The 26,059-nt window shown below is 41.5% G+C and overlaps 1 protein-coding gene across 1 annotated transcript in view; it reads left to right on the plus strand.

Moving 5' to 3' along the window:
* Positions 1 to 26,059, plus strand: part of F13A1 (coagulation factor XIII A chain) — a 140,730-nt gene that overhangs the window by 31,360 nt on the left and 83,311 nt on the right. Inside the window, exon 4 of the mRNA XM_059078024.2 lies at positions 10,006 to 10,257. Coding sequence (XP_058934007.1) covers positions 10,006 to 10,257 — 252 coding nt within the window. The remainder of the gene's footprint in view (positions 1 to 10,005; positions 10,258 to 26,059) is intronic.

Here is a 26,059-nt window from a genome sequence, read left to right on the forward strand (position 1 = left end):
ATCAATGTCACCTGCCCAGAGTGTCCTGCTCTGGCCACTCTCTCCAAATCAGCACCCCCCCATCACTCTCTGTCCCCTTTAGCTGCTTTGTTTATGTTTTCATAGCATTTATCTTCCTTAGATGTTGTATGGATTTATTTGTCTATTGTCTGTTTACCCCCACTAGACGGTATGCTCCATGAACCTGTGTGGACATCGCTATATTTTCGGTACCTAGAACAGTGCCTGGCACTTAAATGGTGCTCAGTAAATGCCTGTTGAGTAAATCCCTGCACCACGCCACATCAGCAGCCCCATTTTAATTCATGCTCAGAAATAAAAATAAAATAGGTCTAATGAGTTTTATTTGCTGTTGTAACCATCAGACGCCATAAAAATAATAATCATTTGTTCAGTTCATGACATGCCCTTCACACATTATTATTTCAGTGCTCACCTTTTATAATTTCTGGTTTACAGATGGAAAATAGACTAAGAGAGGTTGATTACCTTCCCCAGACATGAGTGCTGGTCTGAACAAAACAGACCTGGAAGTTCAAATCATCGTTCTGCAACTTGATAGCTGTGTAACCCAGAGCTAGTTACTTAAGTTCTCTGAGCCCCAGTTTCCCCAGATATTAAATGGATGTAACTCCTAAAGCCAATATAAAGTATTAGGACAAGATCTGACACGTTGCAGGGTCAGGGCCCAGAGCATAAAGGAGACACTTCTCTAGGTTTTATAAGCAACAGAAGTTGAATCAAAGGAATTGATTACGCTGGTGAGAGAACAACTAAGAAGCCAAACAGGTGGCACAGGGAGGCAACTCAGGAGTGAGTATCAGCAGAAAACTGCAGACCTGGGGCATGTGGAGGAGGGGGAGGTCTTATGAGAACCAAGCAGCCACTCCTGAGAGCTGGGAGCCATGGAGGAGACTCAGCCCCCCCAAGAAGCAGAGAGAGACGGGGACACACAATGCAGCATCTCCCTATCTGCCTCCAGAGCCCCTCACTGGCCAAACCTACTCAGAGGGCAACCCAGAGGGCATTGGAGCCTGGGAAGGGGGCTTCCTGGGACCCAAGAAGAGGGTCTTGGGAGGTGTGGGCCTTGGGTCTGAGAGCAGCCAGGCCGTCGACAGGCTCAGTAAATAAGCACAAACAGTAGTTACTATTCCCCGGTGGACAGCCTGGACCTCAAATCCACCTTCTCCGGCGTCCGTTTCTCCTGTTCCTTAGGAACTGGATCAGCCATATGAACAAATCTTCAGTGTAGTGTTACGTTCTACAACCAACTTCATCTAAACCGTAGAGATTGTATGTTGATTATTTTTTCTTAAAGACTAAAAATATTCTGTCTTCTCTCCAGAGTCAACACACACATGGGGTTAAGGGAATTCCCAGGAAACTAGCTTCCTTGAGTGAATCAGTGTGGCCCTTAATCACACGAGGCCCTGCGTTTGGAGCAGATGCCTTACAAAGCAGCAGGCTCGACTAGACTTGCAGCTCGGTCAGGAGTCTCAGGGTTCGAGGGGAGGACTGTTCTTCTTGTGGCTGTGGCCCGATATCTACAGTGACTAGCACCTAGTGGCCACTCAAAAACTCTTTGGTGAGGAATGAGAAACACCCGGGGTCACCTTTGGCTTCCCCCTCCTCACCGAGAACAAGCATCTCATCCTTGACCAAGCCTGTACCTCTCATGCACCCATGCACTCATCCGCCCTCCAGAGCCAGCCGGTATCACTCTATAGGGACGACGTCCCGCCGCACCTGAGGACTTCGGCAACGCTCTGACTGGTTTCCCTCCACCCCCCTCCCCTGCCAAACCATTCTCCTTCCTGCAGCCAGAGGGATCCCCCCCGAAGCACAAAGCTCATCAGGCCAAGTAAAGCTTCTCCTGCCCCCTCTCCAGTCCTTCCTGGGACACAGCCTAGATGCCTCTGCACAGTGTCAAAGGCCCCTTTGGTCCTCACCCTGCTCAGATCAGCTGCTTCTCCTACCACAGGCAGCTCGTGGTTCCCTCACGATCCGTGCTTTCCTTCTTCTCTCCGCTAGGAAGGCTCCTCCCTGCCTTGGCCGCTTTTAAGATTATATCCCAAAGCCACCTTCTCAGAGGGATCCTCTCTCACTTTGTAGCACCTTTAGCTGCTTCCTTCTCTGGGTTTCCACTGCACCAACCAGCTGTGATGATTCGTGTTTCGGCACATGTTGGAGGCATGTTCCAAATGTGGTCAGTTTTGTTGAAGGCGCCCTAAGGTCTTATTTCGCCAAGGAAGAAATTATCTTACCTCCATGTTGTTGACGTGTCCTCTGAATTTTATCCCATGTCCTTTGCTTCCTCTCTGTGCTGTTGGCAGCACGCTGGGCCAGGCCCTCGTCTCCTCGTGTCCAGATTATCACCTCGGTCGGCCATCTGAGGCACACACACTTCGTAATGCTGGCATTCCTCATCAGGCCTGGCCTTATTACCTTTCCTGAATCATTCAAAGCGCCTCGCACAGTGCTGGTTTCATATATATTTCACAGAATTACACCTTACTCCAAAAAATATTTTAAGAGACTTAGGAAGTGTTGAAAGTGAAATAAGGTAGACAAGACACCTTAAAGAATACAGCGATCATCAAATTACCAAATATTTATTGAGCCTACTATGTCCCTAGATGATGCAAGACACCGGACGTACAAAGTTAAACGAAAGTCAGTCCCTGTCCTCAAGAAGCTTTCCCTTCCCTCTCTGGTTTGCTAGAATAAACATTGCCGGGAAGTTTTCTTCCTTTAGAAAACATCCGAATAAATAAATATAGATAAGTAAACTTTATATATACATCCCACTGGCAAAGTATTAGATAGAAAGCGTAGGTTCCTGAGTTCCGTAAGGAAATGATTCGCTTTTGAACATTTATGTTGCTTTCCTCTCAGTTGTTACCATCCAAGATTTTTGTGCCTTTTGTGATAGTTTCTTTTTTGGTGGTGTTGTTGTGTTTTTGTAGTTGGTAACCCGGTGTTCCTAAAAGTTTTTCAGAGACGTATTCCATCCAGGTCCCTGTGCACCCCCATTTCATTCTCAGAGGGTGAGAACAAGGTTTGCCTCCCTTTACAAGGCTGCTGTATTCACATTTCCAATCCCGCCACATGCATCATGCTCTCACGGTAATACTTCCAGGGCCCATTTGGAAACAGATTGATTATTTTGAACATGAAAGGTGTGTCTTGGGAAAAACAAATGAATCAAGTGGAAAAATGAATGAACATCATGAAATTTACCTTCCCAGCTGGAGACAGGATATATTCATGAGTTCCTTAGAGACAATCCTCTTATAAGAATTCACTATTAAAGGAAGTCTGCAGTTAGGTGGAGTCAGAGCTCAGCTTGAAATGTATTTATATACGAATGAAAAGTACCCCTTGAAGGAAAAAGGTTAGAACCGGAAATTTTTGTCTCTTGTGAAGGGTGCTTGAAATTGACAGAAAAGTACCCCTTGAAGGAAAAAGGTTAGAACCGGAAATTTTTGTCTCTTGTGAAGGGTGCTTGAAATTGACAGGGCTTCGAAAGTCTGTGTGATGTTCTTAATGGGACTTGGCATCTGCAAAAGTCTCAGCTCAGTCCATTGACATTTACTGGCACCTATAAGGCATTGTGGTATTCTATGGGGCTATAAAGCAATAAAACAATACCTTCAGTTCTGTTAATAAGAAAAATGGATATCTAAGTTAATAAGGAGGAAACATTATGCCTGGGGTTTCCTGGTGATTAATTAAGACTCTCAAGACCAAAAGTATTATCATTAAGTATAGAGTAGGTGGAACACAGACTATGGCCACTTGAGTTACGGATGATGTGACCCCCCCAAGAGATGAGAAGTAGGGGTGTCCTGAGGTTCCCGCTTCCCCATTTCAGAGCACCAGGGAAAAGTGACTGACAGGCGTGCCTTCTTCAATTACAGGTACATCCTCCTCCTCCATCCGCTGTCCTCCCAGGTTCTAGGTATAAGCAAGGTGAAGTCAGAATGATTCTGTTAGCAACCCTATTCAACTATGCTGACCTCATTGTGGGCTAATTAGTGGCCTTCCTGGACTACCTAGGACCCTAATCACCACATAGGACATTATGTTCTTAATGTAAAAATATTCCAAGCCATCCACTTACTAAAACATTCATTTTTTTAAATGCAGCACATTCCTCTGCGGGGTGCTACCTATGCAGGGCTTTGCATGCAGTGGGTTCTCAGGTCTGTAAAATGAACGACTGAGAGCAAATTTCCCCCAAGGTCACGTAGGTCTGAGTCTGAGCTGGAGATGGGTTTCTCTTGCCCACCATGCAAATGACACGAATATGAAGAAGCCATGCAAAAAGCTCAGGCCCATTGAGCCAAGGTCAGTAAAGAATAAAATTGTAAAGGAATTAAGTATTTTCATCCTCTTCCTCCTAGTTACAAGCAGTGGGATGTTAAGGTAGGTGCACCTCTCTGTATTCACACGTATATATTATATACAAAGAGAGAGCCAGATTAAAGAAGGCATGGGTGCATCTGAATATAGGCGTACGGTCCAAGCGAATTTTCCCTTACAAGTAGTATTAGTGTGGCCTCAAAAATGATTTACAGATGAAAACAAACATTTGAACTAAGAGCATATGTTAATTTCTAGATCACTTGGGAAAATGACACCCGTTTTAGTTACGTGTGAAAGAATGCAATTGGTAATTATATTTTTCCATGGTTAGTAAGTAGTCCAATTTCAGAGACTCCATTATTCAAAACAAAATGAGACTCCTTTCTGGGATATTATATTTCCTGCTTCGATTTTTCTTGCTCAGATTTTTTTAACACGAAAGTCACACAGTTTTGGAAAAAAGCAAAACAAAGGTCTACGCAGGCATTCATTATTCACTTTCAGCAAACGTGTGTACGGTGGCACCTTCGGAGCGCCGAAGTTCACATCCAGATTTGGCCAAGGGTAGCTGTTGGGCCATCCTGGATGTTGATGGATGGGTGTTCCGGAGTGTAGGCTGATTGTGGTCTCTGAAACGTGCTGCCTGCCGAGGGGAGAGGGCTATTTAGCGTTAATGAAATACTGCTCTGTCACAGCTTTCTCACTGACAGTTCGATCCTGGAAAATTCTTCCCCAGAGCTGTCACTGAAATCATTACATTCAGAATTAAACATGGTGTGACGGAGCAGCTGACAAGACCCTGAAGTACTATTGACACATCAGGTCTCACATTAATAATCAGCTTATTGACACATCAGGTCTCACATTAATAATCAGCTTTTCCGTACGGTGCGTATGGAAAGACCTGCGAATCTGGGTTCTTTTTTGTCCCTTTGGAATGTTCCTGATTTGCCTCCATAGGCTGGTCTTGTGCCACACAGCCTGACCGAATGAGTGGTGTCCTTATCCTTCTCCCTTCTCCCTTTTGTCACGGACATCACCTTAAAAACCTTCCCAACTCATGTCCCCTGCAGCCCAGGGACGCTCTTTGGAAGCCCCTGTCTGCCAGGTCTTCTTGCTTACCGCCCGTGATGAAGCCCTTGGATTCACACTTCCGCCTCACTCACACGTGTCGTATCCACCTCTGCGGTCCTAGCTGTCCTTCTTCCTCCTGTCCCGTCACATCTTGCAGCTTTAGTCTTCTCTTGGCTTCCTTCTCTTGGTAGTCAACCCCTCCAGCATCCTCCCACGGTCCCCACAGACGGAGCATGATGCTGGGAAAGGAGAACGGGCTTTCCAGCGCAGAGATTTCAGTCCACGCCCCGTGTCTACCTCTGCCCACTTATACGGACGTCTTGCGTGTGATAACCTCACGGGACCCCAGCTTCCCATCTGTAAACATTCCCTCACGGGGACCCGGGGAAGTAAACCTCCAGTCCTGTCGTGCTTGATTTCCATCTCTCTGTGAACTGCCTTGGCAACGCTAAGCAACTTTTACAGTAATAAACTTGAATATTTTAGCTGTGTCTAGTCAAATCAATAAAAAGTTACAACCCATTTCCTATGTCTTCGATACCCTCTGAGACTGTGTGGAATTTAACTAGGAGGTTTTAAGGAAACTACATGGTGACCCCATAGCAGTGAAGATGCTTGTTATTAGCTTAGTAACATATTTCTCTTTGAAGAAAAAACTAGGTGATGGTATTTTCTTCTTAGGCCCAAGTCTTAGACACTGAGTGTCTATAATAAATTACCCCTTAAAGAAATAAAATATAAAACTCTCTAAGGCAGAGGTTGGCAAACTTTTTACCGTGAGGGCCAGATAGGGAATCCTTAAGGCATTGCGGACCCTATCGCCTCTGTCAGAGCTCCTCAACTCTGCTGTTGTAGCACAGCGATACACAAGTGAATGAGTGCGTTCCAATGTCAGCTTTATACACACAAACACGCAACAAGCTACGTTTGACCCACGGGCCATAAAGGTTTCCACCTCCTGCGTGAGTCATGAATGGAGATGACAGGGACCATAGTAATTCAGAAAACCAGATTTTTTTAGTGAAGGGTTAGGGTTTTAGATAATTCTTCTCTGATAATTCTGGAATTATTAAGGTTTTTTGGTTAATACCGAATGCCATCACTTTGCGGGGGGGCAGTAGATGGGGGGAGCAGAGGCCGTGCAAGTTTTCTAGATGGAAAAATTAGTCAGCTCAGTATATTTGAATCTTGAATAAACTGGCCTTTGTGAGTAGATTTGGGTTCTCTAGCTCGGCTATTAGTGAACCCATCCTGTCTTCCCGCTCCTGGAACAGAGAAAGGATGAATTAGGGGAATCAGAAAGCCCGAGAAAAGGGGGAAATAACAATAACAATGACGACCGTTTAGTAAGCTGTCCTCCCCGTCACAAACTATGACCATATTATCCCCATTTTACAGAATATGTGAAGTTTTAGTTGAGAGAGCATGAGTACTTTGCCAGGGTCACACAGTAAGTGTCAGAGCCAGCTGGATTGCTTTCTCATTGGCCTCCATACTTCCCTCAAGAAAAGTAACCTGCTTTCCCTGGGACACCCACTTTCTTCAGGTTTAGAACCAGAGAAGGCAGTGGGGTGGGGGGAATCACCCCCTTCTTCCTTCTAGCTTTCCTTTCCAGTAGCTGTTCTGTTTAAAACACAAACAATAAATGTCTCGTGAGTCAGCCTCTACTGCGTGCCGGGCATAAAGCTTTCATTCTATTACAAAACCTATTTTCTTCCCATTTCCAGGACTGCAAAGAGACAAGGAAATGGAACTTCAGACAATTAAGAAATGTGTCCTAGGTGGCACCAACAGTTAATTGCAGAGTCAGAATTTCATCACAATTCTCACCAACACCAAAGCGTTGTCTGCACATACAACTGCCGTAGAGCTTAGAAGTTAAACTCCCAGGCGCTTAAGCCAGACTGACTGGTTCAAATCTCAACCCACTGGTAACTAGTTGCTCACCCTGGACAAATTGCTTAATGATCTTGTGTCTTAGTTTCCTGATTTGTCAAATTAGGATGCTGATAATGACATCCCTCTCACAGTTTGTTGTAAGGAGTAAAACAATAACTTGCGTATCATAAATAGCACGGGTTTGGCTTTTCCCACAGGCTATAAGCTCTATGAGCACAGGAGTCTGTTTTGTTTGCTGTTGTGTCTTTAGCACTTAGAATAATGCCCAGCACACAGTAGGCAATATTGTTGCAGGAAGGAAAAAGTTTCAAACAAACTAACCTTTAGATTAAGTTGTGACTGGGTTCAAAGCCAGCATGAAAAAAACATGGTTCTCCTTTTTCTTTACTTTTTTTTTTGTATAGCTTGAATTTGATACATCAAATTTAATATGTCTTTGAAATCATAACATGAAGTGTAATAATGGAAACTAGCAATTGTCTTGGTTATTTCGATACCCCTGACAATAGCGGATGTTAGTCCAAAGGTCAAGGTGAGGCTCCTAGCACATAGCTTTGGATACACTCTTCTAATTCTTTGCTATTCCGAAAGGAGCCTGCTTATGTGGTTCATTTTAAAATTCCTTTCATGCTTTTTCTTTAAATCTAATAAGTCTGTCATTATCACATAGATTTTATCTCCAAAAGTTTATTTTTACCAAACTTGTGTCATACTTAATACTGTGGATTCTAAACCCAAGTCAGTATTTAGTGGCAACAGCTGCCAGGGGTCGCTGTAATAAATGAAATATGGTCCCCTTTAGCTGGCAAGATTGCTTTTGACGTCTACACTTGGGCACTGATGGAGGCTCCAGAGAGCAACGATGCCTCCGGAGAAAAGGGTAAACTCATCCCCCAGTTTGAATGTCTACAAAGAGGAGCATATACAGGAAGTATGGGGACGGTGGTGCCTTTGGAACAAACAGTTCTTGCGGGTGGATTTATGTCCGGGCTTCCGGGAAGCTAAGCCCCACGTGTTCCCAAGAACACCACCTAGACGCACTGTCATACCTTGGCAGAAAAACGTTTTCAAGGCTTTATTGGATTTATGATAATATTCATTCTGAGTGTTGATAAACTGACACCCCTAACAACAGCATAGCACTGGGATTCTAATCTTTCTCCCTGGCTTGCGCTGTATACATTTATTTTCATTAAGATTAAGTATCTCACAGAATTACACAGTGGCAGCTTATGTAACTACCTCCTTAGAATGCTCTATCTTCAACAATATGTCTACCAAAGAATCTTTTAAAGACCTCAGTAGCTGGAGAGGCCAAAAAGAACCATTGGGTTTTTTTTGTTTTAATGTAGACTCTTCTACATGGTTTATGTTAAGCAACTGAAGTAAGTTTTAAAGTTTCTTCTGCTTACAATCAAAATAATTTAGACGTATTAGTCTGATTTGTAATTTTCTTCAAGTCGAGAAGAACTGAATGTCTAATACATTTGGGAAACGTTCGTAAATGAAAGATTTGCTCCAGTTTAAAATATCTATCTATTTGACTATTCTGTAAACCAAACTATAAATTGAACTGTAAGCCAAAGAGTTAAGGAATGCTGTGAGGTTTGGCTTTCGCAGTGAAGACTTTGATTTTCCAGGAACCCAGTGGTAAAATTTAGTTTTGAGGTCAACATCATGAAATAAGATTTTGACCCAAAATGGCAGCAATAAAGAGAAATAAGATTTACCCTGAGATAGCTTATACATAAAATATGATGAGCCTGGACATATGGTAAAACACCCTGCTGTTTAATTTCCTGTTGAAATAATAGCTAAAAATTTGCTATGCATGAGAAATTATGTGCAAAGCATCTTATGTGTATTATTTTATTTCCTCACTATGTAGTTTTTTTTTTTTAACATCTTTACTGGAGTCTAATTGTGTTACAATGGTGTGTTAGTTTCTGCTTTATAACAGCTGTGTAGTATTATTATTCTCATTTATTGATAGAGAAAAAGAGAGGAAAATAGAGATCTGTAAAGGTCAAGTAATTTGCCAGAGGTTACAAAGGTAAGGAAGTAGCATAGCCAAGATTCAAACCGAGATAATTTGCCTCTGGAGCCTGAATTCTTGCCCATGACATAAGCCTAAATTACTAATGACGTTGGCAATAAATACGTTTCAGTTAAATACGAAAATAATGACATATGGACAACTTATAAATGTAGCTCTATTATAGGTAGTATAACAAATAATAAAATTGTATTCAGAATAAACAAAAACATTTGCCTTACATCCCTAAAAAAGCGATTCTACATTTTTAGAGGGCAGAATTTCAGGTACCGATGACTTCACATTACCCTATAAGCTGTTTTTGTTTCTGCATCCAAGGTTGGTATTTCCACTTCTTACTTGAATGCATTGATCAAGCAACAAAAACCTCTGTAAGCACTGTTATTCTTTTTAAAAAATCTAGACAGGACAAATCTGACCTTCAAAGAAGTTACGAAAATTGACCACCATCAGGCAGCAAGTTGGTGGCAAAGTGAAATTCCAACCCAAGTTTCAGGATTTCAAGTCTAATGAATTATTTCCCACCTTTAGCTATAAAGGTGCCAGAGTGAGAACAAAAATGGTTTGTGAAATCTCCTTAACACTAGACTTCCTCTTTCTTCTCATAGGTCGCTACCCTCAGGAGAACAAGGGAACCTACATCGCAGTCCCTGTGGTCTCCGAGCTGCAGAGTGGCAAGTGGGGAGCCAAAGTCATCATGAGAGAGGACAGGTCTGTCCGGCTGTCCGTCCAGTCTTCTCCAGACTGCATTGTGGGGAAGTTCCGCATGTACGTTGCTGTCTGGACGCCCTATGGTGTAATCCGCACCAGCCGAAACCCAGAAACAGACACGTACGTTCTCTTCAATCCTTGGTGTGAAGGTAAGGGCCAGGGATTTATTTTCTCATGACAAAAACTGTTCCTCTATTTCTAATGTGTCTCTTTTTGGCTGATAGCAAAATTATTCTAGAAGACATGTCCCTTTCCTACATACACTTTCTGTGTTTTAAAAATAGAAAAAGATACAAAATTTGTCCTCGTTGTATATGAGGACATAACCTGAAGTTAATGCTGCTATAGATTTATTGCAGGAAACAATTGAAGATTGCCTAAAGCTGCACAGTTAGTTAACTGTGGAGCTATATGTTGATGGTATCACCTCTGTGTATGTTATTGCTCTGTAAACAAAGAGCGTTTCTTTAGCTTGACTTTCAAAACTGTTAGGATCCAGAAGATGTGATGTGTATACATATATATATATATATATATATATATATATATATATATATATATACCTGTATATATAGTCTCAGCCATAACAAAGAACAAAATTTTGCCACTTGCAGCAATGTGGATGGACTTGGAAGACATTATGCTAAATGAAATCAGACAGAGAAAGATAAACACCGTATGATACCACTTATATGTGGAATCTAAAAAATGCAAACTAGTGAATATAACAAAATGAAGCAGACTCCCAGAGAACAAACTAATGGTTACCGGTAGGGAGAAGGAAGAGGGAGGGGCAATAAAGCCCCTCCCTCTTAAGAGGTACAAACAATTAGGTATAAAATAAGCTGCAAGGTTATATTGTACAACATGAAGAACATAGCCAATATTTTATAATAACTATAAATGGAGTATAACCTTTAAAAATTGTGAATCACTCTATTATATATGTACAGCTGTAACTTCTATTGTACAGCAACTATACTTCAATTTTTTTAAAAAAACTATTGAGGTCTGGCTTCAGAAAAATAGAATAAATTTGACCCTGTCTATAGTGGAACTAATTTCTCTGTCTCCTTAATTCAAGAAGAGAAAGCCTAAATGTCTAACAGATTCGGCAAATTTGTTTATATGCATAGTGCGTGCAAACTTCATAAACAGTAACTCTGGATATGCAAACATGTAACTTTATTTTAATATAATACAACTTAATCTCTACTGCTATTTTGAGTCTTCCCTTCTGGCTGCTGCAGAAGCTTAATCTGGTTATAGTCAAATAAACTCAGTCAAGTCCAAGGATTTCTCTACCAATCCAATTTAAAAACTCAGTCACGCAAAGTATTTTTCCCTATCCCCATCTCTGCTCTGTCTTATCTGCTCTCTGCTTCCATACTTGGCATGAGGCTGATTTTAAGTTCCAGAGGCAGATGCAAATGTTGTAGCAAAATTGAGGGAACAGAGTCCACTTTTAGATCTTAAGAAATAAGGTAATGAAACATATAAAAGCTGATGGGACCAAAGACTTCTCACATCATCTTATTCCATAGGCATTGCTCTCCAATATCTTCCCAAATGGGTCTATATTAGTGCCGATTTTGAATGTGAGAGTTGCACTTAAATCAGGCTTGATCCGAACTTACATATAGATAATAAGTGAACAACAATGTTTTCTACTCCTGTATAACGTAAACCTGGATCTTACTGACCTCTTCTTTGAACTGTCTACTCCAATAGACGGCACTGAGCTAATCCTATCCTCCCCACTCACCACCTCCATCATCCTATACCCAATAATGCTTATCTATGAGACAAACGTTCAAGGTTGATGGTGACAGGAGATGCTAAGTATGCCATGTGCAGTTCAAAGGTACAGGGATCTGTTTATGGTAACCTTGCCAACCAGATACAACTGCAAATAAGTGGATGATGGAGAAGACTGAGGGGAGTGTGGGGGGGTAGAGACAAACTGAGATTTTGAAAATATTTACTTGGAGATAACTGTAGATACTCAACCAGAAATGACCGGAGATGTCCTGATATGTAAGATGAGAATCAGAGATGTGAATTTGGGACTTATCTGCACCTTTGGAGAAAATATAGATAAAGAAGATGTCCTATCAAGCCCTAAAGAACCCTAGCATTTAGGGGTCTAACAGAGGAGGAATCAGCAAAGGAGGCTGAGAAGGTGGAATACGTAGGTGGTGGCCTAATATCAGACAATTGTATTTTAAAAAGCCATACTTGTAAAATAGCTAAACCAAGAATTTGGTATTGATTTTATTTGCATTACCAAAAGAAAATCATACAACTTCATGTAACTATCCAACACCCTAAGGTATTTATAGAATGATATGATCTGCCCAAACTTCGGTTTATTAACAGCTTTTCTGGATCACATCATCCGTGTAAGATGGGACACATGTCTACATGCATTTGCATTTATGTGGCCTCTGTTCTAGAGGCGAAAAGCGTTAGCCATGTCGCCTGACATGCTGACTTTACAGGAGGACCATTCCGGAGGTGGATGGTCTAATAGTCTTCAACTACCCGGTCACTGCCTTGGTCTTCCACTGTAGCCATGGCGAGCAGCTTCCAGGTACCTCTGCTCCGAAAGAGTGACGTAGATCTAGAGATGACATGGTGTTGGCGCTAGATGCTGCATTACAGAAAAGGAGCAGAGGGGCATTGCTCCTAGGCATTGCTGATCAGCGGACGGTGAGAATGAAACCAGAGAGTTCTAGTAGGCACTTGAATAGGTGAGTCTAGAGCTCAGAGGAGACACAGCTGAGCTAGAGATACAAATACGATCACCAGCAGGAGCTAGCGGCAAGTTTAAAGGAAGAACAAGGATGGATTTGGTATAATCAACAATTCGAGTCTAAACAAAGGACAGGGAGACCGACAAAGAGTAGCCAGTGGGGTAAAAGGGAATCAGAAAAACATGGTGTCACAGAGTCAGAATATCAATTGATTCAAGGAGACAGGCTCTAGCTCTTTGGAAAGCTGCTTGTTCGTTGAGTAGGATAAGAAAAGAAAGTGGCCGTACACTGTGAAAATACAGAGGTCACTGGGAAAATTAGAACGATTGTTTTACTGGTGTGATGGGGAGGGAAACCAGAGAGATGAGCACAGGCTACCATGTAATGGGAGGCGTGAAAGTGGAGGCACAGGTATCACCATCTCCTTCAAGAAGACTTTCTGTGAAACAGAGATGGTGATACGAAGGTCAAAGGAGAATTTTTAAAGACGGGACAGAGTGGACATAATTTTCTGGTGATGGAGACCAACCAGGAGAAAGAGTTTACGGCCCAGAGGGAGGGAGGTGGTTCACAGCCTTGGCTGCACCCTGGAATCCCCTGGGGGCTTGGCCACTGACCCCGTGGTCTCCCCACCCAAACATTCTGACTGGTCCGGACTGCAGCTTGGGATTCAGGGCTCATAAAAAGCTCTGTAGATGATTCTTGAAGACACAGTTGAGAGTCACTGACTTAGAGAAATCCTTGAGTGGGTGGGATCTAGGGAACAGGTCAAGAGCCCTTGATAGGTGGGACTATCCATCCCCCACTGTGACAGGAGCAAAGTAGGATACGGGTGAAGGTGCAGGTTTTGCAGACTCAGCGGAAGGAGGATGAGGTCGTCCCCTCCTGTGATTCTGTTTTTCTCAGTAAAGTGTAAAGCAAAACCATCTGTAGAGGACAAGAAGCAAGGAGGGGGTATTGGAGGCTTGTTGGAGGAGACGTGAGAGTTGCGAGGTGGGGGGCAGGCCTACTACGTGAACATGGCAGATGGGTCGGCCCCGGTCCCCAGAACCCAGGGAAAACTGCCAACACCCCTTCGTTCCTTGGCCCGTGAAAGTCCAAACATTTCTGCAGATTTCTTGGGGATATTGTTGTGGTCACATCTCTGCGTGTAGGAATATCCCGTATCTCCCAGTGCTGACACCTGTGCTGCCTCAGAAACATCATAAACAGTTACACAAAACATCTATGAATGTCCAGACATGAATTGCCCCTTGGTGTGGGGCGGCGAGAGGAGGAAACACTTACAGTCGTCTCTCGGAATCCCTGGGGATTGGTTCGGGGACAGCCACAGGTACCCCCAATCCACGGCTGCTCAAGTCCTGTATTTGCCGTTCATATTCCTTGTGTGCCGTGGATTCAGCCAACAGCCAAGGTAAACATAGTACACGATCCGCGGTCGGTTGAACCCGCAGATGAGGAACTCGCGGATGAGGAGCTCGCGGGTACACAGGCCCCAACCTTGCTGTGTTTCTCCAACTCAGACCACATCAGAATCACGTGGAGGGCTCGTTAAAACACAGCTTTCTGAGCAGCATTCTCCTATCGATGAGGTCTGGGTGGGGCCTGAGAGCTTGTATTTGTAACCAGTTTCCAGGGGATACCCATGCTGCTGGGCAGGGACCGCGCTCACAGCACCACCGGATTCCATAATAATCACAAGATAATAATTACAAGACACAGGAGGCTGTGCTCACTCTTCTTAGAATCCCACTGGCTCCTGCCTAACCCTAAGCGCAGTCTCTCTCCAGCTTGTACTGCCCCTTCTCTCTCCCCTTTTGTTTTTCCTGGTCCTCCAAACCCTGCTCTCTCATCCTCTCCCAGGAGCAAATTCTCTTATTCTCTCATGCAGAACACTTCCGCAAGCCTTTTCATTTCATTCTTGGGGCTTCTCCAACAGTCAGACTACGCATTTGTGCTTCTACACACTTTTCCAAAACTATTCCCTCCAGAAAAATTCTGGCACCAGCTTTTAAGTTAATACCTTTTTCCATTTTTATGTTAATGCCCACTGAGATCTCCCAGGGGACGTGAATGGAATGGGAGAAAGAGGTCATCTCTTCATTTCTCTCATGCTGTGGTTTTCCTGGCCTAGAAACCAGAGCATAATCCAACCAGGGGGTCTGTATGATGAGCCCCACGCACAACCAAATACACTGTAGCCTGACAATCACCCAGTTTCGTGCTGGCGTGTGCTAATTCATAACAATGGACTCATAGAGAGATGATCCGGCAACTAGAAAGTAGATAAGAAGAGCGGCCATTGCCCAAGGAGAAGAGATAGCAAAAGGAAGAGGAAATTAGAAGTTGTCAAAATAAAGCCAGGTGAGCAAGATGCTGAAAACACCACACTCTCGACATGGAAGTGATGTCCAAGGTGGCTTAGGACACTGGGCTGAAATTACACAGGCAAGTACAGCACTGATTGATAAAGAATGATCAGCTCTGTTGCTGGGGGCCCTTCAGCTTGCTTTGCATTCATAGGCAATTTATCCTCCTTAATCACTAAATCATTAGTGTGGATCAATAGCTGTACCACGTTACTGAGGGCAGGGGTGGATGTCCGGAGAATTATTGGTTAGCTTTTTAATTTCATTGTGCTAACCAGGCTTCAGATCCGTTCCAGGAAGGAGCCCTTCTCTGGGTGTTGGAGAGAAAACTGTACCCACAAAGACAGCAGGAGTGAGCTGGGCGTTTACTGTGAAGTCATCTTATTTTTCTGACCACTTGGGAACTCTGAATGGTTGAATGCATTTCCCTATTTAAGTTCAAACTGTTCCAGATTGGTAGTCTAGCATCAGTGCCAGAGAGTGTGTTCTGAAAGATTTCAGTGTCCCGTCCTGCGCTCAGTACTCAGGTCAGTATTTGATCGTTCTGTTTGGTAGGGCACCTGTCATTTTCAAGGGGTTTGGCTTTTCTTAATCACTTGTTTCCCACCTCATTCCCCATCACTGATTTTCCCTTAAATCCAGCCTTCATCCTAGCACCTAGCACAGTGCCTGGTACATACTTCATGTTTAATAAACGTTTGCTGCATTGGTTTAATAATTCCAAGTAAATGCTTTTTAGGTTCACTGCACTTATCATCACAGATAAGTTGTGAATGTAATCTCACAACTTACCATCTTGGAAAAAGTCAAAGTCATACATGATGCATGGGGGACATGTGCTGTGGGTACATGTGTGTAGATTTCTCTCTCATTTAGCACGTAACACTAAATTCGCATCTGGTATTTCTAACTTTTCATTCAATGTGATTTTTGCATTTTCCTTTAAACAAAGAAATCTATTAAATTTAGTGTAAAGAAATCAATAAATTTCCAATATCTGGATGCTTTTAATCATAAAAACATATGACCAATTTGTATTTTATTACAACATTTGTCCTTATACTATTTGCTTTGTAATTATACATGGTCTTTTAGACCATTCAGTACAGAATGGAGTAATGCACCAGGCCTGGTATTCCTGGGGTGACACCCCTTTCTCTTGGAGACCCTTGAGCCCAGACCAGAATTTACACCCTCAGGCTCGAGCCATTCATCCATCAATCCACAAATATTAATAGCATATCTCCCCCAACGCTCATGACAGCATAATTACTCACGGGTAGTACAGCGATGTTATTTATTCATTCACACATATTAAGGATCAATGCTGAAGTAGGCACTCGAATATGGTAGTGAAAAAGACAATCTTTGTCCTCAGAGAGCATCTGGCAAAGGTTTCACAAATGAGCTACTAATAAACATGAATTATAACAGTTGCAAAAGAATTGCAAAAGAAGTCATGACACAACAAGAACATGTAATAGAGGAGAGCACTGGTCTCGCTGGGGAGTAGGGAGAGACGGGTCAGCGGATTATCTCTGTACCCCTTCTCCAGCCCCTAGAATAGAGCTTGCATACAACAGCAGTCAGACAGTTGGTTAACTGGATTTTTCAGAAGTTTTAATAAAGGTTACATGAAATTTTTAAGCCCTTATTTATTCTAACCTTCTATTTAATGAAATAGCATACATCCTTCTTGCAAGTGTCTAAATCGTTAGAGTCTAATTCATACTTCTTGTACCAGGTGAGCATTATTCAGTGTGACATTGCAAGCAGAGGGAAGCCCAGAGAGCTCACAGTGAACGATATTTTCAGCGGCATATAGATGACCCCAGACTCAAGGTGCAAAGCTGTTTCTGGAAGGAGCAGGGTTGGAAGGTCCGTTCCAGAATTCATCTGCCGCTTCATGTCGTTTATAACTCCTTAGGTGGGCAGTTTGTTTTTGTATCTTCAAATGATGCTCAAAGCAGGTATCTTCCTGCATTCTGTGTTTCAGAAAGCAGGGTCCTTTTCTCGTTCAGCCTAACACGGTGCCAGGCCCAGAGTTAATACGCATGAAGGTTTGCTGGGTTGAATTGATAACCACCACTCCAAGAGGCAGGGAGAGGATTATTAGCCTCATATTTCAAGGGTGAAGAACAGACCCTGTGGCATTACATAAAATTTTCAAGGTCACACAGAAAAATCAGGAAACAAGCTGGGGCTAAAACCTGGTTACCTGGATTTGGTCAGGGTAAGCTCTTTTATTTTCAGAACCAGAACCATATGGGTATCCCGTATTGTGTAACGAGAGAAACAAGGGGTAGTTGCTTCTATGATGTTCTAATCAACACTGGGAAAGTCTGCTGTTAAAAATAAATAAATAAATAAAAATAAAACCAGGTTGATAGCTAAAAGATCAAACAAGTTTCCTTTGAAAGAAAAAAAAAAAGAGAGAGAGAGAGAGAGAAATTAAGCATCCCAGCAGGGACACAGGCTCCCTTTGAGAAAATATGCTAAGTAAAGAATATCAGATACTTTTCTTTGTAGAACTGCTTCATGAATAATAGTCTGTCTTCTGAAGATATTTAAGTACACTAAAAATTCCTTAACCAGCAAAACTGGAAAAATAACACAAATCAAATAAACTTCCCAAGCTGGCCTGAGCTGTAATGTAATGCATCGCGTTTGCAGGGAACATACATACACCCAACAGTTGAGGAATCGCTTGCCTGGGTTTCGTGGGCTCGTTCCACTCCAGAGTTCACAGGTACAAAGGCGGGCGTCTGGAGAGGCTGAGTTAAACCATTTTAGAAAGACAGTGGCTCTGGACCCTTCCAGGAAAAAAAAGCACAGACTCTGGAAATGCCATTTCCTAATACACTCCAGTGTTTCCCAGTTCCCACGGGTGGGAATCATATGCCTTCAGCGCACACAGCCTGCTGGGGTCACCACCCCTTCTGATTTACTGTGAGATGGAAAAACATATCACGATGACACTGATCTGGGGTCACCCTTGCTCCACAGATGAAGGCACCCCCTCGAAGACTGATTACACCCACCCAGCACGTCTTGCCTCTTTCTTGAGTGACGCTCAACTTTTACATAAAGGGGAGGCACGTAAAAGTGATTTCTAATCCCTCATTCAAAGTGTCTCCCTTCACTAAAAATGTGAGATGTCTTGCCTTCTTGAAGAGGCCAAGCCATGATTCCTTCCAAAGCACCAGAAGCAGAAGCAAACTCTGACTTAAGCTGTTCTGCAGTCTCTTCAGAGATCGAATATATGACAGCATTCCCAGCTCTACCATTGTCTTTGATCCCTTTGCCGGGCTTGAACCTGATGACTTTAGAAAAGGGACTTGCTTTAACTTTAAAATAGCATGTAAAGAAGCAGAAGAAAATTTTCTACCCACGTGGTAATGAATAGCCCTCCTTCTCCCTAAGAGGTTATACAGATACTAAAATCAATAAGCTCAGCATTCATTTTTACAGGTTTGTTATAAATTCTTACTTTCTCTGAGCGGGGAGGCAAATTGTAATTTCCAAGGATGCCAGAAATCAGCCGTAGAAGTGAGTCCCAGCATTTCTCAGTCCACAATGTTCTTTTTTGAACTGCCCCACTCCCCCCACCAGAGGAATCGTAAAATGAATGAGGCCGTTCTTCTTTACTATTTGCCTCGTGTAAGTCACCTGGGAAGAGTGGTTATTTACAAGGCATGTTGAAGGTCTGTTCTGGTGGCAGAGGTGCTGGGTAAAGCAGATGGAGGTACTATTCCATAATCACCAATGGCGCCATGTTTCCTTGTGAGTTTCATTGTGGTGATGGTCGTTTGCCAGAGGTCTCGTAGGATCAAGAGGACGTCAACAGGTCCACGGTGCTGCCATTCCAACTCTATGAGCTCTCTAGACCTAGCTTCTCCTATCAGCTCTCACGCAATGGAGAAGTGTAGTCCCCACCGTTACATACGAGCGCGCGTGCGCGCACACACACACACACACACACACACACACACACACACACACACACACACACACACACACACACACACACCCTCTGCTTTCTATCAGTAACAGTTCAGATCTTGGGCCACTAGAACAGTGACATGTTTGGCAGCTCATTTTTCCTTTTCATAGTATAATAGTACCCTCCATGCCCCCCCAGATCTAGAAAAATCTCACCACACCTCTCAAACTAACAAAAGAATTTTACAAACAAACAAAAACAACACCCAAAAAATCCAACAACAAAAATCTCAAGAGGCAAATGATTAAGTTTTCCTGCTTTTGTCAGCCTTTCAAACAGAGAGAGTTTTTTGGCGTTTCCATGGGGATATAATTTTTTTTTTTTTTTACCCTAGCTTTGGACAACTATTTTAAAGTGACAGATCTGAATAAAAACAGAGGAAAGAAAGCTCTTCTTTCCACCCTCAATGTTCTTTTAACATCAAAACTAAATTTAAAATTAAAATCAAGCCTCCCCATTTGATTTCCTTGCCCTATTGTGGATTCATGATTATGCCCGCCGATTTTGAGGTCAGATTTAATTCAGTCGCTGGAAGGAAAAGGATGGTCTGGTCTCGAGCTGCAGAACTCCTTCCTATTCATGGTTTGCCACCTAAATTTATGACTTCCCATCAATAATAACCCAAAGCCCAAAAATAAATTCTTCATTTTCTTGGACTTCTCTCTCACTCTCAAAGCTCAGACAGCCAACCCCATCTCTCATTCTTGAGGGTGGCGTTTACTGTGCCACGTTCCCAGGCACAAGGTGCTGGACGCTGAGGAGACAGTGCCCTGATCCCCTGGACTCAGAGTCACAGTCTACTTGGAGGACAGCTTAGTACTCAAATCCTGCCTTCACCTCGCACCTGCGCTATGACCTTGGGATGGATACTTCTCTCTTCCTCAGTTTCCTCGTCTCCACGATGGGGGAAATATTATGCCTTCCTCTTAGAGACGTTATGAGTTTTAAAGAGTTTGTTTTTGTACCACACTTAGAAAGTTTCTGGCATGGAGTAAATACTAAACACATACTTGTTCAAGAAATAATTAAATCACAGAACAATTTCCATGTAGTGAAGTGAATGTCACTGCAGCGTCCATAGGACACTACAAAACAAGGCTTAATCCAACCTGTGCTGGGAAGAAAAGAGTACCAGGGAGAGTTAAAGAAGGGGGGGAGTTATCACTGTATAAAGATATTGAATAAAGACACTGATAATAAAAAAAGAACACACCATATTGTTCTTGAAGAAAAATTAATGCAACAAAGTTAAACTTGTTAACCTCTTCTTAAATAGGTGGTTTCATGTAAATGCAACCACACTTTAAAAAAGAACTTTTTTCTCATGATGAAAGTCTTATTATAGAAATAAAAAATAATGAAAGCATAAAAAGAACTCAGAGATCTACAAATCACAATCACCATTTTGGTGTGCTTCCATTCACTTAATGTATTTTTGAATGGTTTTAATTTTTAATTGACAATTAGTTGAATACATTGCCCTTTCAAATATACACACATGTATGTATATAAATGGTAAAGAGTGGACTTTCCTTTTCACCTACCCTCCAATCCTAGAGAATCTCCAGAGAAAACAAACTTCAACTGTGTATTTCATTCCAGATATTTTGCTATAATTTTACTTATTAATGTCCATATGTACATCTATAGAGTTTGGATTTTATCAACCACAGGTGGGATTGTGTTATGCACGTTACTCTATACTTTCTTGCACAATATACCTTGGAGAGTTTTCTATATCAGTACAAGCATATTCTTTTTAGTGACTGCTTGGTATGGTTGTACCATAATTGATTTGGTCTTTTATTTACAAATATTTAGATTTCTTCTCATTTTCACTGTAGTATACCTTGCTACAATGAATGTTTCACATACCTTCATACAACTGTATTTCTGTAGAATAGGTACCTAGAAATATCTTTGCTTGGTCAAAGTGAATCCACACCTTAGATTTGCATAGATACTGCCAATTTTTTTTTAAAGGATGCAGTAATTTGTAATACAGCCACAGCACACGAGCGTATCCATGTCTTTAAACCTTCATTGGCACTAGGTGTTACCATGTGTTTTACTATATGCCAATATGCTAGGCAAAATATGGTATTTCCAACTCAATAGCCAAAAAAAAAATTTTTTTTAATGGGCTAAGAACCTGAATAGACATTTCTCCAAAGAAGATATATGAAAAGCCAACAGGTGCATTAAAAGATGCTCAACCTCACTAGTCATTAGGGAAATGCAAATTGAAACCACAATGAGATATTACCTCACTGTGGTTAGAATGGCCATCATCAAAAAAATAGGGGGGAAGGGTAAGCTGGGACAAAGTGAGAGAGAGATATGGACTAATATACACTACCAAATGTAAAATAGCTAGTGGGAAGCAGCGGCACAGCACAGGGAGATCAGCTCAGTGCTCTGTGACCACCTAGAGGGGTGGGATAGGGAGGGCAGGAGGGAGGGAGACGCAAGAGGGAAGAGGGATGGGAACATGTGTATACATATAACTGAGTCACTTTGTTACACAGCAGAAACTAACACACCATTGTAAAGCAATTGTGCTCCAATAAAGATGTTTAAAAAAAAAAAGACAAGAGAGAACAAATGCTGGCATGAATGTAGTGTTTCTCTAAACGCTGTATTTTCTGTTAAGCGGTTAGTTCTGTCTAGAGACTCAATCAGATTCATCTGTAAGTGAATTATTTTCGGTTTTCTTTGGAGGGGGGCAGAGAGAGCACTTAAGAACTATATACTTCTTAAGTCATATGCTGTGTGCTTCCTGGCGCATTCATCCCACCAGGAGACTCACAGTGTCTGCTTGTCCCTCTTTTTGTGATTTTCAGATTTATCAGCAGGATCAGGTTTTATGAGTCTCATCCATCCATTATGAAGCTCTCCATTAGCCTTTTAACAAATGATTTTAGCCTGGATCCATTATTTCATTAGGGGCTGCAAAATGGTAATGGTCTCATCTACCATTCTTTCTGCATTTATTAGCATCTCTTATTTGGGGGCCTTGAGGTAGTAGGCATATAAGAAAGTGGCTCTTTCCTATTTCTAAGATTTTAAAATAATGAGTTGATTCTTAGCACCCTATGAAGGTGACCAATGAATTTTTTAAATCACTATGAAACTACAAATATTGAAATATTTCACATGTTCTAATACTTTGCAGTGACTATTATTTTTGCTATTGGAATCGTTCCATTCTTGGCCAGTGGGAGCTTCTTCAAGTTGATTTCTGATTCCTTTGTCATGAGTCCTAGAATCTTTAAAAAGCCTCCTTGTTTTCTGGTAGGAAGAAGTATTTCAGGCTAGTCTCCTACATTTCCTGACCCAGACCTGCAATCGTTTTTCTTAAGGAGCCCAGGTACCTTTTAATGGGGGGTGGGCCGAGAGGAACGGTACTTAGAGATCATAATCATAATCACATAATCTGGGCTCAAGTGTACTTGTTGCTATTGCAATGGTTGTTTCTTCCAGTTCTTTTCAGTGGACAGAACTAAAAAATGTGATTTCTTTTTTTTTTTTTTTTTTTTCTACTTTTGGCTGCGTTGGGTCTCTGTTGCTGCGCGCGGGCTTTCTTTAGTTGTGGTGAGCGGGGGCTACTCTTCATTGCAGTGCGTGGGCTTCTCATTGCAGTGGCTTCTCTTGTTGTGGAGCACTGGCTCTAGGCGTGCGGGCTTCAGTAATTGTGGCACACGGGCTCTAGAGCACGGGTTCAGTAGTTGTGACCCACGGGCTTAGTGGCTCCACGGCATGTGGGATCTTCCCACACCAGGTCTCGAACCCGTGTCCCCTGCACTGGTAGGTGAATTCTTAAACATTGCACCACCAGGGAAGCCCAAAAATGTGATTTCTAAAGAGGAAATGCATCATGAGTTGTTACTGATGCTTTCAACTTATTCTTTTTCTAAAATCCTTTTATTCGATATTTTTTATAATAGAATTAAGTTTCTGATTATTACAGTATGTTCTGATTGAAACACTACAAAGTATGGCAAGGACTAGTGGAAATAGGAAAATCTGTTAATAATAATATTGGTTGGTGAAAAATCAGAGTGAATGCAAAAATCTATTTGCCGGTCATATGAGCAAAAGCACAAGTTTTGGGAAGTATGTATGGGAAGAAATAGCCGGCCTCTCCCTTCATATACATTCTTTCTTATTTTCTTGTTATATCTTCCCCAAACAGAGGTAGTCAACAGTAGTTAGAATGGCCGTCGCCCAACACATAAAATAATCGAATTCCCCAATGGGTGAACAAAATAATGAGTAGTAACCTGGAACTCAGCTGAGTAGGCCACTTTGGAGCCTTAATTGGGGACATCTTCCAATTTCAGAGTGATGTGTCCTCACCCTGCATCATCGTTTTAGTGCAAAAACAGAAATTAATTCTGGTGAAATGAGATTCACCTCCCAACAAAATTAATAGTCACATTCACTGAAGTTCTTATTCTTCATTTGTGAACTGTGAAGAAACCAATGGTAGCTATAAGATCAATAGGATTTCTGCAGATGGAGTCACAATGTACAAGGACAAAGTCACCTAGTTTGTGACTTACAAAAGCCAACGGTAGTTTTAAATTTGCAAGTTAATTACAGACCAGCTACACCACAACATTTTTCAAATGGCAAAAGTACAAAAAAAGTTGCGTGTTACAAAAATATTTCAGAAGAAGTGTAGCCTAACAAAATAAAAGCACTAAAAAGGTATCTTGCCCAAGGGAGGTCAGCTTGGAAAAATTCTCACCAAAGCTAAACATTTTTATTTCACACCAACTATACTCAGAAATAGCTTTGAGACTGATTTCTGAGGCTGAAAGTATCAAAGGGTTTATTTGTCAAGAAACAAACACCTTAACTGACAAGGATGGATAGAATGAGTTCATACTCATTAAGATTTCTGCAGTGTTAGGGCACTAACAAACATCTCTTCATGGCAAAATGTGGTAATCATGGAATTATTGCTAAAGGAGTTTTCAAATGAAAAAAGAAAAAGAAAACAAAACAAATTAAACTTGACCAAACAGGTCAATTTACAGTTGCAAGGTTATTTTACAAAATTCCTCCATTTACACGACAGGCTCCACGCAGCATTTTAAGATGAAAGTTGTTTTAATTTATCCTGGCACACTATAAATGAGTAAATTACACTGTTTAAAGAATTATTTAATATGTTTTATTTATTAAATTTATTTATTCGATAAGTTTTGCTTTCTCTTGACTCAGAAAAAGAAAAGCTCTTACATATAAAAGATTAAGAGAGGAAGTTAAGCACACTAACTTTTAGAAACAGGTGGGAACTGGGGAGGGTCAGCAGTCACGTGACTCTCACCCGATGTGATGCTCTTCAAAGACGAGTCAATCTTCGTAGAGCCATTTAGTGAAGATTGTGAAGGAAAACTTCATTTGATGCTCTAGCCCCTTAACGCTTTCATTTTTACAGTCAGTTCAGCAGTGGGTCTGCAGTAGCAGGAGTTACAATCCCAGATGGAAGATAGATAGATTCATTGCTCTGGATCAAAGATCATGAATATCTTCAAGGCTAATGATACAATTGCCAAGTTGCTTTTTAAAATATTGTAGCAATCACGATCCCATCAGTAGACTGGCAATTCATCACACGGTAGCTGGTACTGAGGATTAGAAAATACACAGACAAGTGAATATATACATATAATTTCTTTTTAAACCTTTGCGGTTCTTGGATTACTACTTAATTAAAGTTGCTTTAAATTAGTTTCTGTTCACGTTTCCTCATCTGTGAACTGGTTTTCCCTTTACTGGCTTTCTTTTATACACTTCATGATTTTCTTATCAATTTATTGGAATTCTCTACGTGTAAGGAAAATTTGCTAACATTTTCTATTGTTGCAAATGTCTCTCTAGTTTGCTGCAGACTTTATATTTTATTATATCTGAAATTCAAGTTTTACATTTATATCAAATAAAATGCAGTGATCATCTCCTTTTTGATGTTTTTCTTTTATCTTTGTCTTGATAAAACTTTCTCACTTGGAGACCAAGTAAATGTTCACAGTTACTTTACTCTGGATTTTTTATGCTTTGTATTTTTAAGTTCAGATTCTAAATTAAAGTTCAGTTTATTCTGGGGTACAAAAAATTTACTTTTCCCAAGCAGCCAATCTTCTCAGCTGAATTAATGGACACTCCAGTCATCCTCTTTGATTTATGACATTTCTTTTATCATAAATTTGTTTCATAGAGACAGATGCATATTGTAACATCTATTTCTAGGCTACCTATTTCGACCCATTAATCGAATTTTATACCGATTGTTTAAATTGTGGTAGCTTATAACACAGTCTAATATCTTATAGGACAAGTCCATAAACATCTCATATTATAAGGAAAACATCTTTAAACATTCCTGAATGGCACTTCTAGACCTCGGTGGCCTTAAGAGGAGTTTTATCTCAATAACAGGCATTTGAAACCCACTTGGCTAAGATGTTTATTATTACAATACTTACAACAGTTAAACCACTACTGTAGAGGAATTTTTTAAAAGTCGCCTTTCCTTTCAGACCATTTTGATAGCATCATCCGGTGGCGGGCTGTAAAAGGTGTGCACGTACACAGTCAAGGTCCTTTTGCACATATTCTCAGATTATTTTATTTTAAAATAAATGTATTCTTTTACGATTTTACTCAGAACCATCGGCCTCGATATTTCTGTTGTCACTTCTTTATGCGTTACCTCTGCTCTGTTCCACTTGGAAATGAAGCTGTCATTTCAGTTGAGGAGTCACATGACTGTATAGAGATTTGCTGGCAAAACCACGGAGCCCAGCAAGGC

The sequence above is a fragment of the Kogia breviceps genome, chromosome 10 (genome assembly GCF_026419965.1).
Source record: "Kogia breviceps isolate mKogBre1 chromosome 10, mKogBre1 haplotype 1, whole genome shotgun sequence".
NCBI classification, from domain to species: Eukaryota; Metazoa; Chordata; class Mammalia; order Artiodactyla; family Physeteridae; genus Kogia; species Kogia breviceps.